Source organism: Peromyscus maniculatus, chromosome 13 (genome assembly GCF_049852395.1).
Source record: "Peromyscus maniculatus bairdii isolate BWxNUB_F1_BW_parent chromosome 13, HU_Pman_BW_mat_3.1, whole genome shotgun sequence".
Lineage (NCBI taxonomy): Eukaryota > Metazoa > Chordata > Mammalia > Rodentia > Cricetidae > Peromyscus > Peromyscus maniculatus.
In genome coordinates, this window is record NC_134864.1 from 35491247 (window position 1) to 35510727 (window position 19481).

The window sequence follows — 19481 nt, forward strand, 5'->3', positions numbered from 1 at the left end:
TTTAAGCCTTGCTCCGGAGCCTCATTAGGACAGAGCCAGGGGAGAAATGTAATGAATGGCTGTGTCTCTATGAATGTGTAATGAGCAAACTGCTTCCCCCAAGTCAGGCTATACAGAGACTGACGATTAAAGCCGTGAAGCCGGCCTTGGGCTGAGGGGTCTGAATGAGGGGCTCGCTCGCTTTCATTCATCTCTGCCTCGGATTCCTCGGCGCTGCGCACACAGCCCCAGAGGAGCGTGACTCACTTAGCTTTGCGTTTTCACTTAAAAATCCAACCTTCTGACGCCAAGCCTGGCTGAAGTCAAGGCCGATTGTACCCTCGGCAACCTCCCCAAGATGCACCACCTCCGCATGCCAGAGAGTGGAGCCTGCCTCCAGCCATCACGCAGACGTCTCTCCCTTTCCTGCTTGTAATTGAGGAGAAGTTGCCGGTGGCTAGCCTGAGTCCGGAAATCGATTCTAATCACATCAGTACCAAGGAAATTATTTTCTAGGTTGGTTACAGTTTTAACATTCAGGTACAGCAGGCCCTGTTTCAGTGAATTCTCTGGGAGTGGGAGATGAATGATGATTAGGTGTGCCTCTGCTGAATGCCTGGAACTTTCCAAAGCCTCCCTACCTTGCTTGCATAATTGAGTCCTTTAAGCCATCCTCTGAGGCCCTCAGTCTTGCTAATATGTCCTTCATTTGGCAAATGTAGAAACTGAGGCTCAGGGAGGTTGAGGAAGCAGCTTAAGGACACACCGCTAGACAGAAATCCAGAATTCTACCTTCAGTCCTAGAAAATCGCTACTGAATCACTAATGAATTTGTTCTCCAGGGCATTTTGCTGTGGAACAAAACTGTTCCTTTAAAGATTTATTTTGAAGCCCTAGAACATTTAATGTCTTGGATACAGGAAGAATAATGAAGGAAGAATAGATAATTGATAGATTTGAATTTTAAAAAAAAGGACTTTAAGCTGGATCCAAGGTTAAGCTACCATATAAAACAATATTTCCAGAAAAATCAGACACTTGAAGCATTACTTTGTCTGAGCATTACTTTACGTTCTGTCCTATTAATATTTTTTTCTGTGTCAAATGTCTTATGAAACCTAAATAAAAGGTTTATATCAGTGCCTTAACCTGAGAATTTTTATCGCCTATACCAGTTCAAACCATAAAGCCAACAAAATGTGAAAATGTTAGTAAATATCTGGTTAGATCCTGTAAGCTTCGGGAAAGGGCCAAGAAAGAGGATTTTCGAGCACTGAAAGATGGGGAAGATATACTAACCCCCAACTGAGTTTCTCTTTATACATCCAAGAGGATTGTATAAGGAATGAGCTGCACGTTCCAGAAAATGGTGTTACTTAATGCAATGTCTACACCAGGAGAAAAGTCATTTGCAATAGCCCTGTGGATGTGATGTCTATCCTCTGGGAGCCATTAAGGCACCCTAGAGGAGAAGAACCTCCATGAGAAAACAAGATAAGAGCCTGGTTTCTCTGTGCTGCTCTGAGTGAGATCGTGCCTGAAGGACAGAGACATAGATGTGTTACAGAGATGCTCCACAACAACTGAATTCAACATTTTTAACCACCAGGAAAGACTAGATTATATGCGGTGACAAACAACCCATGGAGATTAACGGCTTAAACAGCTGTATTTCTTGTTCACTCTTCATAGTTGTGAAAGATCTGGAAGGTATCTGTCCCTGGCAAAGTCCCAGGGACCAAGTCAGTGGACTAGTCAGCACCCCCAACCTTGCCTGCCTCTGTGGTGAAGGAAAGTGAGTGTTGTTGACATGTCATTCTGTGCTAAGCTCATTGGCTAGAACTTGTCAGGTGGTACCTCTTGATCCCAGAGTATAAGAAGTGAGAGCTGACTGAAGACCCCAAAGCAAAGAGAAACACAACTATCTGGCACCCAGTACTGAGAGCTGCACTGTCTTATAATCATGAGACTCACATAAGCATCCCTTTGTATCTCTCTGAAGCTGCTTGTGTGGGAGGTGTGTTGGGGGGAAGCAGATTATATTCTCATAAACATGGGGTATTATATGCTTAGTTTGGATACTAATTAAGAAAGATTTAATTAAGGAGATGAACCAAGAAAAACATTTTAAATGAATCAAAATGATAGAGACGAGGAGGTAGAATATGTTCTGGGCAAAAGATGAAGATGAATGTGAAACTGAGAAAATAGAGAGGATAAAGAGCCAGAAAGACATGGGAAACAAAAACAAACAACCCCAAACCAAAACCAAAATAAACACCGAATAAAATAGAAAACAAATAAACAACAACAAAACAGTGGAAGACTCTGAACTGTGGGAAGTTATCCCAGTAAACACCAGTAAATCAGCAGAGACTCATGATGGAAAAATATTAAATATAATTTGCTGTGATGTATTTAGGAATTGACTCTCTTTATTGTACTTAATAGTCAACTGACATAAACTACATTATTGATTTTTTTTTTTATTATTGTTGAACATCTCAGTCATCCAATCAATAGCGTTTAAGTCCTGATTCAGGTTAGAAATAGAAATTACTTCTCTTAAGGTGTCAACATCTAATTTCCTGGAGTAAAAAGACATGCATGAAAGGAGATAAGTGAGAGACACTAGCTGGAGAGGCAGGGAAGAAAATGTTGAATAGCTAAACATAAGGAAATATAAGAGAATGGATATATCAGAGAGGTGCAAGAATTAGCAAAAGTTGAGGACTAAGTCATGTGGGAGTGTTGTGCCCACGTTGAAAGACACCCCCCCCCCCAGCAAGACCACCACAGAGCCGATATCTGATGCAAAACACACAGGGGTTTATTGATTACAAGCAAGCTTGGGCTTGGTCTGTGTCCAACACTCTGGCACAGTGGGTGGAGGAGGACAGCCTTGAGCTCTCAGAATGAGGGGTTTTTAAAGGGAAAACCTGCAAGCAGGGTGGTACAAGCCTTTGTGTCATATGATTGGGTGAGGTTATGTAACCTTTGAATTTACTGGTTGAGGGGAACAGTTATGATTTTTGGGCAGGCTTGGACAAGTCCCAGGCTTTGTCCTTGAGCTGCCATAGAGGCTGACTGGCCTAGTACATACTGACTGGTGGAGCAAGGGCGGGGGGCTGACTTAGTGGCCCAGGCTCTGTCCTTGACTCATGCACATAGCTCTAAGTTGGTGAGGGGTCCCAGACAGTGAACAATTGGCTGAACCTTGAGCATCACAATACATGCAGAAAGGGAGCTACTGCAAGGACTATGTCTTTTGTTCATGGCCCTCCCAGAAACTGCTTGCTCACGTCTCAGGAAACTGAAATTGAGGCCCGATCTCTGAGGGAAGACTGAGCAGCTTGTTACTGTGTCTGCTTGGTCCTTTCATGAGAGAGTAGAAGGAATGGGAAGGGATACAGTAGTGAGCTGTAAGATAATGGTCTCATGGTTGAAACTGAGGGCCAGCTATTTTAATTAGTCATGTAAGGGCTGAGCCACTGATGGGTTTGCTTGTAAATGTTATTATTTTAAAGCTGGGTTTGGATATATCCTGTGTATAATGTACGAGAAACAAAACAAGGTCCCTGAGACAGGAGATACTAAACCAACTAAGCAAACAATAACAGAGGATACTTAACATTACAAGTGTAATAAGTACGTGTTGTGAGACAGACGCGTTTCCACAAAACCGGTGTCTTGGTTAGGGTTACTATTGCTGTGATAAAACACCATGACCAAAGCGACCTGGGGAGGAAAAGCTTTATTTGTCTAACACTTCCTCATCACTGATCATCGTTGAAGGAAGTCAGGAAAGGAACTTAAACAGGGCAGGAACCCAGAAACAGGAGCTAATGCAGCGGTCATGGAGAAATACTGTTTACTGGTTTACTCACTCTGGCTTGCTCATTTTGCTTTCTTATAAAACCAAAGACCACCAACCCAGAGGCATTCCCACCCACGATGGGCTGGGCCTCCTCCATCAATCATTAACTAAGAAAATGCCCTATGGGCTTACCTTACAGGATCTTGCAGAGGCATTTTTCTCAATTGAGGCTTCCTCCCCACAGGTGACTTAAGCTTGTTTCCAGGTGACATAAAACTAGGTGGCACCACTGGCTTAGTCAACAAAGATTCTATTGAGTAATGAGCTTCCTTTGGAACACAAGGTTGCTAAAGAAAAGCAGGCAGTGTGTATTCAAGGAGCAGAGAGACAGGAAGGAAGGATGTTCACTGGGAGTGAGAAGTAATTTTAGTCTTATATTGCATTAAATCAAAAAGAATGTACCTTTGGGTTAGGAATCAGCACTGTGACGCCTGAAGAAAATTTAACAGAACCATTTCACTTACAGAAAGCAAGCTATTAGGGGAGGGATATGAGCCTGATCTCAGAAAGCTAGGTTGAGTTCAGAACTGGAATCCATGGTGAGAGGGGGAAAGTACTCAGTACTTAACAATAATGTCTAAAATTGGTATAGGAAGCACTTGGAGGCGTTGGGTTACTGCCCATTGGGGGACTGTTGGCCCTCTTGCTCGTAGGTCCTCTTTCAGTAGACGCAATCACTAGTAGATTGTTAAAATACTTGAAAAACAATCATGTCCATGTTGGACATGCACAGACTTTCTCTAATTATCATCATGTCCTAGCAAGACATTATAACAATTCTTTACCAAAGTGCTTGTATATAGGAGGAGGGTGTGCAGAGGCAAAAAAAAAATATGCCTGTAACAACTCACAGTGGCCGGGTTTTGGGGAGAGAAAGCTTTGGGGCCAGGAACCTTTATGCATCCCCCACCTCGTTGTCCATATGCAAATGTGCCACATCTAGAAGTAATGTCGTCCTTTCTCTGAGGGAGTAAACATCTGCACTCGCAGCCAAGGTTGAGTGAACTGTGAAAAGTCGTCTGGAGAATCTGTGGGAGCCCTGGACACAGAATGCTGAATTTAACTCCGAAGACGCTGTGCTGTAATCTTGAGTACCCTTATGTCCCCCTGGGCTGCTGATTAAAAGGAGGGATGGGAGAGTGTAGGTAGGTGACTTCCTTTTTCAAGCAGAAAATATCCCTATTGAAGTGTTTGCATGTAAATGATGAAATCATTGATTCACAAAACAGTTATGCCAGGATAATTTGAAATACTGAAACATTCTCGGTCATTTTTAAGCAAAGTAATTAACTTCCAGGGCATAAACTTCCCTCCTGAAATCTACTGAGGGAGCAGATGCCCAAATATTCGTGGTATCAGACTGAGAGAATGATACTTTCGTTTCCTCCAAGCACCAGATGGCTCCAGAATCCAAAGTCAATGGAGAGGAAAGCCTGGCTTTGTTTGCCTTTCAAAGTTGTCATTGACGGTTTATGAGAAAGACACATTTTAATACCGATGTAGACAAATGCAAGGTCATTTTACAACAGATTCCTATTGCACAAAGAAAAACAGTCCAGAGGTAGAGGAAGCCGGAAATGATACTGACTTTTTCTAGAGCCAGCCAGAAGGTGGTAAATTGGCAAGCAAGTACCAAAATCACAAAAAATAACGCTAACAAAAGGAATTCATTTTACTTTATATGTTCAATTCCTAACTCAACTACTAGGAAAACATTTTGCCAAATAAGGGAAAGTATAGGAAAACATAGTTTAGCGAGAAAATTTTCCTTTCAAGAAAAAAATAGTCTAAATGTGATTTACCAGCATGCCTTGCAGCTGAGATGAGTAAAGACAGTTCATTTGCATAAAGACACTTTGAGAGCGTTAAAAACTTCCAAGAGGAACTGTGTGAAGCTTTGGCAGGAGAAATGAGAATCAACTAAACACACTCTACTTTTGGCCAGCGCTTATATCCAAGGTTCAGGGCTAGGCACAGGGGTATAATGACAGACAGAGGTCCCACTTCTCAGAAGCAATGGGATTTTATCTGTGGAATTATGGTATAGTATTAAATTAAATAAAAACATACCCTGTTTCTGTTTTTTTTTTCACTCTCTAAACAGAAATTTGATGGGCCATGGACTTACAAGGGAGGTAGAAAAATACTTCACTGCTACTTTTTAAAATTTTATTGTTAATTATGTGTATGTGTCTCCGTGTGGGTGTGTGCACATGAGCTCATAAGCCCACAGAGGCTGGAGGAGTGTGTCAGTTCCTCTGGAGTTGGAGTTACAGGCACTGGTGAACCATCTGATGTGGGTACTGAGAACCAAGCTTGGGTCTTCTTCAAGAACAGCACGCACTCTTAACTGCTGAGCCATCTCTCCAGCCCCTTATTCATGTAGAGTGAGGTTTTTTGTTTTTTTAAACTCTATCTTATGACGAGAACATTTGCTTAAAAAAGCAAACAGAATTCCTAAAAGAATTTCAGACATGGAAGCAAAACATCCGGGGAGTACAGAAGTGGCCCCAGAGATGGAAGAGCCAAGGAGTCAGCGGGAGACAGAGAGGTGAGAGTAAGCAATGAAAGCTAGCCGAGGTCTGGAAGGCTCAGCCACCCTTGCCACTCACAGCCTGGAGACCTTAGGAGGGCCTTAACTCATGGGTATCATCGAGGGAGCCCTAGTCCTAGAGGTGTCTCTCTTAAGAGATGGAAGGCCAAGGAAGGAAGCAGACTAGAGAAGAAGAGAGAATGGGGACTTCTAAGACACATTGGCTTTCAGGATCTTAATTGGTTTCCTATAAATTGAAATGAAATGAGAAATGCAATGAAGAGGAAGAAAGGTCCTATGTTAAATAATTACTAAGGTAGGAGACTGCTAGTAAAAATGATAGGAAAATTAAAATCTTGGTCTGGATGAATATGAAATTTAATATCACAATAAAGTGACCAAAATTTGAAGAAATTCTGAGGATGGAAATAAATTAGTCTAGTCTAATTACCTAAATTGTGAATGATTAGCTTGACCTTGGTGGCACCATGGTGAGGCTGCAAGCTAATTTAGTAAAAACCATTATCTTACATAGTGCATAATTATGTTGAAAATGTTCATGATACAGAGATTCATTTCTTGAAGGCTATGATACTTGGAAACTCAAACTGAACTGAAAATTAAATTTCTGTAAGAAATGTTTGGAATGTTCTTCTCTCAGGCTCAGCACTGTAAGATATGTCTAGGTTATTTTTAGTGCTTTGCACATGCTCAAATATTTCCCGTCCATAAAGAGGTTGCTTTCCACATAGTATTCCATTTTAGTTCCCTCTCTAAGGAGATTTCTCATGGGGAGTAGCTCCATTTAGAAACCAATAAGTACTGGGGAAAATTTCACGACTTAGAGAAGGTTAAATGTAACACACTGAAGAAACTATTAAAAAGAAACCAGGCTGGTGAACAGCGTTTTCCAAAATTCATATGTATCTCGTCGTTTAGGAGATAGTACATATTTTCACATCAAAGAGATAACCCACTGTTAATTGTTGCTTTGACTTTGGGCTGCTCTGGATAGCAGTCCAAACTATGTCACTTCAGCAGTGACCACATAGTCCTTGAGAATTTTCCTCCAAGTTTTAGTCTTGGGTCTTTAATGCCAGCCACTCCTCTGCTGATATCACCTAGCCAGTGCCTGAATCATAATCTTTATTGAGGACATACTTATGGAAAGATCTAGGTTTTAATGTTACTTTTATCAATTATGAGCTGGGAAATCATAGTTCCTTTATTTATTTATGAACCTTAGTTTCTTAATTTGTAAAATAGATACCAAAAATAGTTATCTCTTGTAGTTTTTAGGAAGACTAAACTAGGCTTAAAGTATGATGCATAGAATACAATAGATCTCAATTTAAAAATAGCTCAGTGGCTAACAGCACTGGTTGTTCTTCCATAGGACCCTAGTTCAATTTCCAGCACCTCCATGGCAGCTCACAACTGTCTGTGACTCTAGTTCCAGGGGAATCTCATGCCCTCTTCTGGATTCTTCAGGCACTGCATGGACTTACTGCACAGACACACATTCAGGCAAAACACCTATTCACATAAAACAAACAAACAAACAAACAAAATTAAAAAGAATCTATCATTAACATCATAAGGTAGGGGAGCTCAATTACCTATCCAGTGGCTCTCCCTGGATCTTAACCCTGGTGGAACTAGTCCATCTCAGTGGTCTACACTTGACAGCTCACTTCTTGAGCACTTGGATAAAAGTTTGTGTGCATGGTGGGCTGTTTTTCTATGTACACACGTGTACGTTCTTGTGATTGCATATGTGTTCATGTGTGTAGAAATCAGATGTTCACACTGGTTTTCTTCCTCAATTGTGCTCCACTTCTTTTTTTTTTCCCACCGAATCTGGAGCTTGATGACTTAGCAAGCTGGCTGGCCAATAAGTCCCAGGAATCTATTTGTCTCTGCTGTCTCAGTTCTGGGGATAGAAGTCACATGCCTTGCCCCTGGCTCTTACATGATTGCAAGGGACTGATCTCAGGTCCTTATGCTTGAGTAGCAAGCATTTTACTGAGCCGTCTCAACTGAACCTGTCTTTTCGATTATTAAAGACATTTGTAGGTAAGAGGCTGTCTTTCAGAACTTTAAAATACTATGGTTTTTGGTCTTTGCTCAATAAGTTCAGAAGCGTATGAGTGAATTAACCTGGACAAGAGTGACTTTCTGGATGGAGTTTTGGATCTATGCTGAATCAACTCATCCTTTAAGAATGTGGAATTAACCATGTGGAATTCTCTAAGGCTATGTTGATACTGGTGAGTTCAACTAAACATAGAGAACTGCTAGACAAAAAATTAGGTGGAATTCAGACTGACTATTCAGGTCTTTGTTAAGACTTGGAGAATATAATATGTGTATAAAGCTAAGACACAAGCGAATGATCTGGTATCACTAAGATTGTTGCCTTGATAAGCAAGCCCTGTATGCTCAAATCTCTCCAGCATAGGACTTGATCGTGCTATAAAAACTCATTGTGAAGCACAAATACATCAGTGCATTGGTCCTGTAACTCTAGAATGTACCAGTGAGTTCCATGTGAATCCATCCATACCTGATGGCAGCAAATAGGGATCAGTGAGGACAACCTTCTGGGAGATTCCTTGAACTTCATAAGTTTTTAACTATTTCAGTATTTATTTTAAATTCTTAAGATTTGGACAGTTCAACAGTGTTTTGATTTGTCTAGAAGTCTTACAAAACTGAGGCTGAGAGATCAGCTTAGGCCTATTTATCCAGAGGTCTTCCCCTCCACCAAATAGAGTCAACTAGTAAATGACAAAGCTTTCAGATCCTTCTGGCTAACCTACTCCTTGGTGCTTGCCAAAGTCCATTAAAACAATCTGTCTTTCATTCCCTCTGATTGACTAAAGTCTTCTTAAAGCCAGAAAGCTATATTCATTTTTCTGTCCCCAGAAGTTCACAATATATCTGGCACCTCATTAAGCATAAGTTAGTTGGTGGGTAGATAAAATCAGAATGTGATTGTTCAGCTAGCAGAGCCTTTTAAAGGCCCTCACACAACAAGATTCGTTCATGTTCTCAAAATAGATTTCAACATAGAGGATTGGAGGACCCACATCTTTAATAAAATGAAGTTAAAATTTGAGACCTATATAAATTATTAAAGTACATAATCAGGTTTTATGGCAAAGCTCAACCATGGTTATGAATTATAAATCCAAGAGCCTGTGAGTTAACTTCCATATTATTCCTTGGATTGGTCTCATTTGTTGAAGGTATTCAACTCAATTTATTCAACCAAAAAACAAAACTATTTTTGTAGTACTCTTGATGACAAGAGGATTCCAGTCATATGCATGTCCTTCTTCCCCCCTCTCACAGTGAAAAAAAAAAAATGCCTTTCTCCCCTTCCTGGTAAGCAGACATACTTTCTTGAGCACACAATTTCTTAGCCACCTCTTGCAAAACCAGATATTGTTAAAGATTTGAATGTTCTCATATGGAAGTATCAACTGCTGAACAGGAACATCTATGCACAAAACACGCATTTCAAACACTGTGCTGAAGGTGTTTGAGTTGATTTTCATATAAAAAGTAAGCATCTTACCTTTTTGTTGTTGTTATTCAAACAAACAAGAATTTTAAAAGAATGTTGCCTGGAGTCATGACATTGAAATATGGTCTTTCACAGTCTCAATGTTCTGTTCATTGTGGCTGCGCCAGGAAATGAGAATGCATTTCTTTATGGGTAAGAATAAAAAGATAGTCATTATCTGTAAAACTCTTATGACAAGGACATGGAAACAGTCACAAGAAACCTTTCTAAACAAGGCGTGAAAACACAAACGAAATGGCTTTGCAATTAGTCATGTCTAGCTGACAGATTTCTTCTAAGGGAATTTGTGCCGAACATTTTATTTTGAGCCTCGGAGATTCTGATAAAAGGAGAAGAAAAAAAAAAGAAAAAAAAAGTGTAGTTTTTGCTACATAAGACAGGTGGCGTAAGCATGCAACGCTGAGGAAAAAAAATATCTAAAGTGATTATTTTCTCTCAGATTCTTTGAAAAAGCTTGCCTGCGCTGGGGTTTGAGGCTGAGCCGGTGACGTCAGCGTGGAATGCGGAGTCAGGCGCCCAGACTCGCTATAAGCAGAGGAGCTGTCCGGTGCTGAAACTGCCCGAGACCTCACCCAGCGGCGGAGGAGCAGGCTTAGAGCCATCATCCAAGCCTTCTCAGACCGAGGTAAGAGGGCTTTCTCTTCGATTTACTGGAAAGTTCTCAATTGCGTATCCTTCTTTGGTTTCCCAAATGAGAGAAAAAAGACCGTTTGGCAAGCTTATATTGATAATATGACTGAAGGGCAACCTGCTGCTTTCCAGGCAAGGATACTCTATATGATTGCATAAATGAGAGAGAGTCTGTGATTTACAGGATTGCCGGAGAATATTCATTAACTATAATGTTATGGAGAAAAACTGTATGCAAGGAGAGTGGAAAAGTTAAGGATTTTAGTGTCAACGTGCCGATTAATGTAAAGTTAACCAAGCCTGGTGTTTTGATTCTTTAATGTGTTGTTTTTCTCCCAAGAGGCAGATACAGAACCAGGAATATAATTTATATGCTTAATATTCCTCACAGTTAGTTTACAGGGATTCAAATGTCATTAACCACATGAGTCACAGAGGCAAACAATTTGAATTTGTATTTTTTATTTGATGTTCACCTTATGGGAACTCTGAATTAACTATTAATTATTTTATGAACTGGTATATTCCAGAAGGGCTTCTGTTATTATGCACTATTTTTAGTTCCAAGAAAGTAGCTTAGAATGATTTTGAACATTTATTTCTTCCCTTTTCAAAGGTGAATTATTACCTTGGAGGAAAGGCTGTATGTATGTGACTATGAAGTACGGAGAAATGATAACTTTGAATCCAGGAAAGAAAACACAGAGAGCTGTATAGATTATGATTGTAATTACTATGCTTTGGTTGGAAAAGCTGATATGTTACTTTGCTGAAGAGGTTGACTGAAACACATTTATTTTTGTTTATCTTAACTAGTTGAGTTGTTTGGATTAGATACATTCGTATGTGTTAGTGCTACAGTGTCAATGTTCCCAGCTGACTTCATCGGAAAGACATTTTTACTCTAAGAGGATTCAATAACAGCTGTCCAGGGAGGAAACAATGTTCCTACCATTTGGATTTCAGAACATTGAAGTCTAAATCAAACAACACCAGATAAGATATTAGAATATTAAAAGCATCTTCACGTCTTGCAAGAAATGCTACAGGGGAAATGAAGTCATTTGAGTTTTAAAGGCAATAACAGTGTCATCCAAAGTAAACCTGAATTCAGGGATGAAATGGCCATGCTGGTCAGGCTCTGGTTCAAACTGCAATGAGCATTCTGTTTTAATCCAACAGAAAAACCTCCCTCCAAAGTAATGGTTTTACAAATAATCTTGTAACCTACATGATAAGGTGTGTTAAGAATGTTAAGATAATGGCTTCAAATCAAATACACTTAATATTGGTTTTATAGATTACATTTAAAATGACAGTGGTGAAAATTGATTGTCAAAGCTAAATCAATTCTGAAATAATATAAAGAATATATATATGTATAGATAGTACCTTCATTTAAAGTACATCATATTACCCAGAATTTTATGAATAAAATTACTTGAAGCAAGCATTTATTTATTTTGAAAGCATTCTCTGTATGCTTAAATAACCCACTTAGTGATCATTTTAATCGGTCTGTGTATCTATGCTAATGAAGTTTCTATATTTGCAACCATTTGACAGCTCTAAAAAATTTATAACATTCATTATCAGTAAAGATCTGCTAAGCAATATTTTGATGTCTAATCTAAGAGACAATTGTGTTCATATAACTTTGCTTATCTATCACAAAACCCTGATGAAGTTGAAGTCATGAATAAACTTGTAAACTTATTTACATGCATTTGTTTACAACAGAATTGGTAAGGATTGAAATAGCTTCTCCAGTATCAGCATTGCCAAACAGGAAATGTACAAGCGATTCCACTTGCTAATCCATCTGTGAGATTTTTAAAATATTGGAGAAAAAAATGAATGAAGATTTTTTTAAGTAGGAAGAATTCAACACATTGTCTGTGTTTATCTAAATTGGGAGTTACATAGTAGTTATTTTAAGATTTTTCTAACAGTGTGAGTCACTTAAGATTTCACAGGTCCTTACAAAAATAGACGCAGACATAAGACAAACTGGATCTGAGCACTCACAAGCTTAGAACTAGACTAGTTAAGTAAACTTATGTTCTCTCTGCAGCATCTGTTTATTTACTATACACTAGAGGGAAGATGAAAACTATAACCATAATTGCATTTTGCAAGTCAGTCATAATACAATTATTAGAAGATTGGAGCTTAGAAGATTTTAAAACAGTATAGGTTATTAATTTAGCAGGCTTCTACAAAAAGCTTCCTTGGTTTAGCATACTAGCTGAGACCAGGGAGGTCCCAGGTTCTAGGGGTTTTTAACTAACTGCTGGAGCTGTTGCTTGGTGAGTTGACCAGGACTCGTGTACTAGGTACTCAGTGTTATCGACACTAATATATTGTATTATATCATCATATAGAGCCACTGCATTTCTAAAACAAAATTGGATGGCTAATTCAGAGAATAAATTAAGTGGGCTATTATTTTGGCACAACTTTATGGGCATAATTGTATGTATACGTGCATGTATCATAAGAAATTATTTTGTGATAGCTTTTAATAAAATGCTGTTTGAAGTAATTACAACATTTTAGAAAGTCTTAGTTTCATTTAAAAGAAACACAATAAAAAAGTCAAACTACTAGTTTGTAAATGGAAGACACAAAATTTGAGAACCCCCCATGTCAGTGTTTTTTTCTTTTAAACCAAGAGAATACCAGACAAGCCTGATGCAAATGACTAATCGCTTTCCTATAGATATTCCTATGGTTAGCTTCTGAGGGTCATATAGGAGATATTCATGAATTTTACATAGTTTTCCTAGGCATGTTATGACATTATTTCTTTATTTCCCCCTTGTGACAGGTGTTTCTCTTTCCTTCCTATCATGCCTTCTAGCTTGTATCGTTTGTGCTAACTCATGTTTTCTGTGCTTTAAGGAAATCTTTAAGGCATGGCAGAAGCTAAGACACACCAATTTGGAGCAGTTCTGCTTCTTGTCCACTTAATTTTCCTCATTCCTGGAGCCGAAGTAGCTTCCTTCCAGCGAAACCAGCTGCTGCAGAGAGAACCAGACCTCAGATTGGAGAATGTCCAGAAGTTTCCTAGTCCTGAAATGATCAGGGCTTTGGAGTACATCGAAAAGCTCCGACAACAAGCTCACCGAGAAGAAAGCAGCCCAGACTACAACCCCTACCAAGGCATCTCTGTTCCTCTTCAACTCAAAGAAAACAGTGAAGAAAGTCACTTGGCCGAAAGCTCGAGGGATGCTCTGAGTGAAGACGAGTGGATGAGGATAATACTTGAGGCTTTGAGGCAGGCTGAAAATGAACCTCAGTCTGCCCCCAAAGAAAACAAGCCCTTTGCCTTGAATCTGGAGAAGAACTTCCCAGTGGACACGGCTGAAGACTATGAGACTCAACAGTGGCCCGAGAGGAAACTCAAGCACATGCGATTCCCTCTTATGTATGAAGAGAATTCCAGAGAAAACCCCTTCAAACGCACAAATGAAATAGTGGAAGAACAATACACACCCCAGAGTCTTGCCACCCTGGAGTCTGTGTTCCAAGAGCTGGGGAAACTGACGGGGTCAAACAACCAGAAGCGTGAGAGGGCTGAGGAGGAACAAAAACTCTACACGGATGATGAGGATGACGTGTACAAGACCAACAACATTGCCTATGAAGACGTGGTGGGGGGAGAAGACTGGAGTCCCATAGAGGAGAAAATTGAGACTCAAACCCAGGAAGAGGTGAGAGACAGCAAAGAGAACACAGAAAAAACTGAACAAATCAACGAAGAAATGAAACGTTCAGGGCAGTTGGGGCTCCAGGATGAAGATAACCAGAAAGAGAGTAAAGACCAACTCTCGGAGGATGCCTCCAAAGTCATCACCTACTTGAGAAGGTTAGTGAATGCTGTGGGCAGTGGGAGGTTACAGAATGGGCAAAATGGGGACAGGGCAGCCAGGCTTCTAGAGAAACCACTTGATTCTCAGTCTATTTATCAGCTGATTGAAATCTCCAGGAATTTGCAGATACCCCCTGAAGACTTAATTGAGATGCTCAAAGCTGGAGAGAAGCCAAATGGGTTGGTGGAGCCAGAGCAGGATCTGGAGCTTCCTGTTGACCTAGATGACATCCCAGAGGCTGACATAGACCGTCCCGACATGTTTCAGAGTAAGCTGCTCTCCAAGGGTGGGTATTCCAAGGCACCTGGTCGTGGTATGATAGAGGCCTTGCCTGAGGGGCTCAGTGTTGAGGACATTTTAAATCTTTTAGGGATGGAAAACGCAGCAAATCAGAAGGCCCCATATTTCCCCAATCAATATAGCCAAGACAAGGCTCTGCTGAGGCTCCCCTATGGTCCTGGGAAATCTAGAGCCAGCCAGATTCCCAAAGCAGCCTGGATGCCAGATGTTGAAAGCAGACAAGCACCCTATGAAAACCTGAATGACAAGGACCAAGAACTGGGAGAGTACTTGGCCAGGATGCTAGTTAAATACCCCGAGCTCCTGAATTCCAACCAACTGAAGAGAATGCCCAGCCCAGGCTCCCCGGAAGATGATCTTCAGGACGAAGAGCAACTCGAACAGGCCATCAAGGAACACCTGGGTCAAGGAAGCTCCCAGGAGACCGAGAAACTGGCCACAGTGAGCAAAAGGCTCCCTGTAGGATCCCTGAGGAATGATGACACCCTGAACAGGCAGTACTTGGATGAAGATATGCTCATGAAAGTGCTGGAGTACCTCACCCAAGAAAAGGCAGAGCAGGGGAGGGAGCATCTTGCCAAGCGGGCCATGGAAAACATGTAAACAGCTTCAACTACTGCCCGATTTTCCTTCTTTCCCCCGAGTGAACCCCTACATTTCTCTTCAGTGTGTTGACCTCTATCTTGTTAACACTGTAATATCTTTAAGTAACGTTCAGGCAGATGGCTCCAGGTAATTTTGGGGATCTGCCTCACTTACTCTGAGCTGTTACCTTGTGTATGGATATGTGTAAATGTTATGATTCCCAGATTAAAACTTTATGTCCTTTATTCAAGAAAGATATCTATGATAGTGTTGAATAGTGTATCTAATGGTCATGACATTGACGATGCTCACATATGATAGAGAGTGTCCTATAATTATCTTGGAAGCTTTTCCACATTTATTGAATTATTTTGTTACTGTCTGTAGTGTTTTGTGGAGTTCTGGAGAAAAACCAATAAAGCATTATAAATATATAGTTTTACTTATAAGGCCTTTTCTATTGTGTGCTTTATTGTTGATTAATAAATGTTATTTCTGGAAACCTTTGGACTCTTCATTCTGGAAAACCAGAGACAAGTACTATGGACCAAGCAGCCTGAAGCCAAAGAAGAAAATTATTACTGTTACAGGCACTCCAGGTAAGAAATTATGAATACCACATGTGATTGTACTTTCTTCCTGCAGGATGCTGTGAACACTCCCCAACAGCCTGAAGCTTCTTCATGGTTTCTTCATGTCCCTCATTAACAAAAATAAGTCCTTGGGTATAATCAATACACTTTAACTTAATTTACATCAATAAAAGAGATTAAACTTTCCACACCCATAAACAACATCAAAAGGAAAGAAAAGAGGGAAGAGAGGAAAAAAGAGAGGGAGGGAGATGGGACAGAAGAGAAGGGAAGAACAAAGACGGGGGTGGTGGTGGTGGTGGTGGTGGAGGGAGGGACAGAGGGAGGGGGGATGGAGAGGGGGGATGAAAGGAGGGAGAGGGAGAGAGGGAGGGAAGGAGGGAGAGAGGGACATGGAGAAAGTCAGAGAGAGGGGAGGAAGGGAGGGAGACAGGGTAGGAGGGAAAAAGAAAGGGAGAGAGGGAGGGAAGGAGGAAAGAAAATCAGTTGCTATGTACCCGACAATACATACTACAGATTTGGAAGCAAGCTGCACCTCCTCAGGTCACACTGCTTCCTGGAGACAAAGCTGGTTGCAGAAGAAGTAATATATTATCAGACCATTTGCCCTGTGTCTCCTGCTCTGGTGGATCAGGCCATGGCACACAACTGTCCCAATGAACATCACCACAGTGCATGACACCAGTGTGCTGATGGGTCAGTGAAGGATCATCAATAACAGCCAAATCAATAGCTGCAAGAAAATATGGTGGGAAATAAAATAATAGTGGTTATAAACAATTAGTCAATGACAGTTATGTGTCAAGTTCATGCTGTGTATCCGGCACTGTAGGAATACCTCACATACTTTAGCTCACTGCGTTCTCTCTACCTCACTGTCAAAGATGGATTTTAATCTCCTTTTAATCGTATCTGGAAAAACAAAACCAGAGACATTTAGTAATATTCCAAAAGTCAACCAGCATTATGAGTTGTGAAAAATCTATATTTTTAGCCCCTTTCTTATCCTGCCTTGAAATATCGGCTGAAGGGCAGGGCAAGGAATGATGATAGGCTCATGAAATTTTAATAAGGGTCATTTTCAAAGGATGGTATATGTGTATGTATGCACGTGTGTGTGTGTGTGTGTGTATGTGTGTGTGTGTGTGTGTGCGTGCGTGTGTGTGTGTGTGTGTGTGTGTGTGTGTGTGTGTGTGTAGTGGCATAAATGCATGTATGTGTGTGCTTATGTTTGTGTCTCAGTTCCCTGAGCTGCCAAAAGGTAGTGGGGGAGTTAGGAGAAAATACTGAATACAGCTTTGTTGCTATTTTTTCAGATTCTTGGTCCAATTATCTCTCAATTTCATGAACTTCTGAAATCTATAGGCAGAAGAAAACTTAGAGGTGATTTTTCAGCACAGACTATCTAACTCACGGTCTTTATTCCCAAGTATGTTCAAGATAGAAATGGTCTTTGTTAGAAAGCAGCCTTATGAATGGTGGAATGGGGCTTTAATACATTACTAACCATAATACTCATGCACATGCCCTTCTATGGTTCTGGGGATTTATGAAGTTTGGAGTCAGATGCTAACAGACATCCAGGAACATGAAGGCTACTTCAAGAGGAGGGATCCATGACATTTGTATGGCCTAAAACTAGACAACTCTATATGTCACAGACACTGCCTACACAGCATACACTCTCCAATTATACACATTGTGCATTAACTTACTTATTGGAAACTGAGTCAATTTCACGACTCTTTTCTTTTTTTGGGGGGAGGTGCAGTGAACTTTATTGATGGTGTTCTAGAGAGCGGGGCTCCCTAAGCCCCTCCTCTTACTCTGGGGGTCTGGGATGGAAACTGTGAGGGAGATGATCAGTATCGGGGGCTGAGTTGGGACAGGGACTGCTCAGCAGCCGAGGGCCTCTCTCTTGCTCTCATGTCCTTGCTGGAGTGGGTGATCCAGGGCCAACTTCTTACTCCTTGGAGGCCATGTAGGCCATGAGGTCCAACACCCTATTGCTGTAGCTGTATTCATTGTTATACCAGGAACTGAGCTTTACAATATTGTCATTGAGAGCAATGCCAGCCCCAGCATCAACAGTGGAAGAGTGGGCATCACCATTAAAGTCCCAGGAGAAAACCTGGTCCTCAGTGTAGACCAGTATGCTCTTTAGTGGATTCCCCACATGCCTGCTTCACCACCTTCTTGATGTCATCATACTTGTCAGATTTTTTTCAGATGGCATGTCAGATCCATGACAGACACATTGAGGGTAGGAACATGGAAGGCCACACCTGTGAGCTTCATGTTCAGCCCTGGGATGACCTTGCCCACAGCCTTGGCAGCACTAGTGGATGCAGGGATGATGTTCTGGGCAGCCCCATGGCCATCACGCCACAGCTTCCCAGAGGGTCCATCCACACAGTCTTCTGGGTGGCAGTGATGGCATGGCCTGTGGTCATGAGTCCTTCCACAATGCCAAGGTTGTCATGGATGACGTTGGTCAAAGGGGACTAAGCAGTTGGTGGTGCAGGAAGCATTGCTGGCAATCTTTAGTGGGTTGTCATACTTCTCATGGTCCACACCCTTTATAGACATGGAGCCATCAGCAGAAGAGATGATGACCCTTTTGGCCCTACTCTTTAAGTGAACCCCAGCCTTCTCCATGGTGGTGAAGACACCAGTAGACTCTACTATGTATTCAGCACCAGCATCATGGCATTTGATGTTGGTGGGATCTTGCTCCTGGAAGATGGTGATGGCCTTCCTGTTGATGAAGAGCTTCCCGTTCTCAGCCTTGACTGTGCCATTGAACTTGCCATGGGTGGAGTCATACTGTAATCATACTGGAGGCTGTAGCCCATGTAGTTGAGGTCAATGAAGGAGTCACTAATGGCAACAATGTTCACTTTGCCAGACATGAAGGCAGCCCTGGAAACCAGACATCCAATATGGCCAAATCTGTTCACTCTGACATTTCACCAGTGTGTCTCAGGAATAAGGCTGCCACTGAACGAAAAGATGCAGCAGCCTCTGGAAAAGGGAGGGGCCAAGAGCCACATAACTCTTTTCATACAAGTCCTGAGCAGAAACATAAATGTGACATCCTCATCTGACCTAGTAGATTTTTTGCTTTTACCATAATGTTAATGTTTCAACAGTCTGCCAAGATGTTGGACAGTGAGAACGAGCTGACAGGCATAGCCAGTTAGACTCCAGGATGGAGTAACACACATGTGGGTGGGGTGTGATGTCATACTTCTGCTGTACCATGCTGCATCTCTCTTAGTCTCAGCAAGGCTTGATGTTTCATGACTCTCTGATGGAGGCATTGTAGGTGTTAGGATTGGCATTTGGGGCGATACTTTAACTTGGAATATACATTCTTCGCCTGACCTCCCCCAGACATCAGTCAGCAAACATCTTTGCCTTTTTTTTTTTTGCAGTACTACCATATCCTCAGCTATTGACTCATCAGACTTACTTATTTCTGATTCATTTTCTTCATAAGTACTTCACTGTGTGC

At 41.2% G+C, this 19481-nt stretch overlaps 1 protein-coding gene and 1 pseudogene across 2 annotated transcripts in view; one reads left to right on the plus strand and one right to left on the minus strand.

Annotated features, from left to right (window-relative positions):
- Positions 1 to 15820, plus strand: part of Scg2 (secretogranin II) — a 32585-nt gene extending 16765 nt beyond the window's left edge. Inside the window, exons 1-3 of one of the 2 annotated variants that reach the window (XM_042260050.2) lie at positions 10460 to 10606; positions 13516 to 14482; positions 14603 to 15820. In XM_042260050.2, the coding sequence (XP_042115984.1) occupies positions 13530 to 14482; positions 14603 to 15389 (1740 nt within the window). In that variant the 5' untranslated portion in view covers positions 10460 to 10606; positions 13516 to 13529 and the 3' untranslated portion in view covers positions 15390 to 15820. Of the gene's footprint in view, positions 1 to 10420; positions 10607 to 13515 lie in introns of those variants that run through there. The other variant, XM_076549982.1, reaches the window with a different exon arrangement.
- Positions 15821 to 17728: 1908 nt separating this feature from the next.
- On the minus strand, positions 17729 to 18933 carry LOC121822145 (glyceraldehyde-3-phosphate dehydrogenase pseudogene; annotated as a pseudogene).
- Between the last annotated feature and the right edge of the window lie 548 nt (positions 18934 to 19481).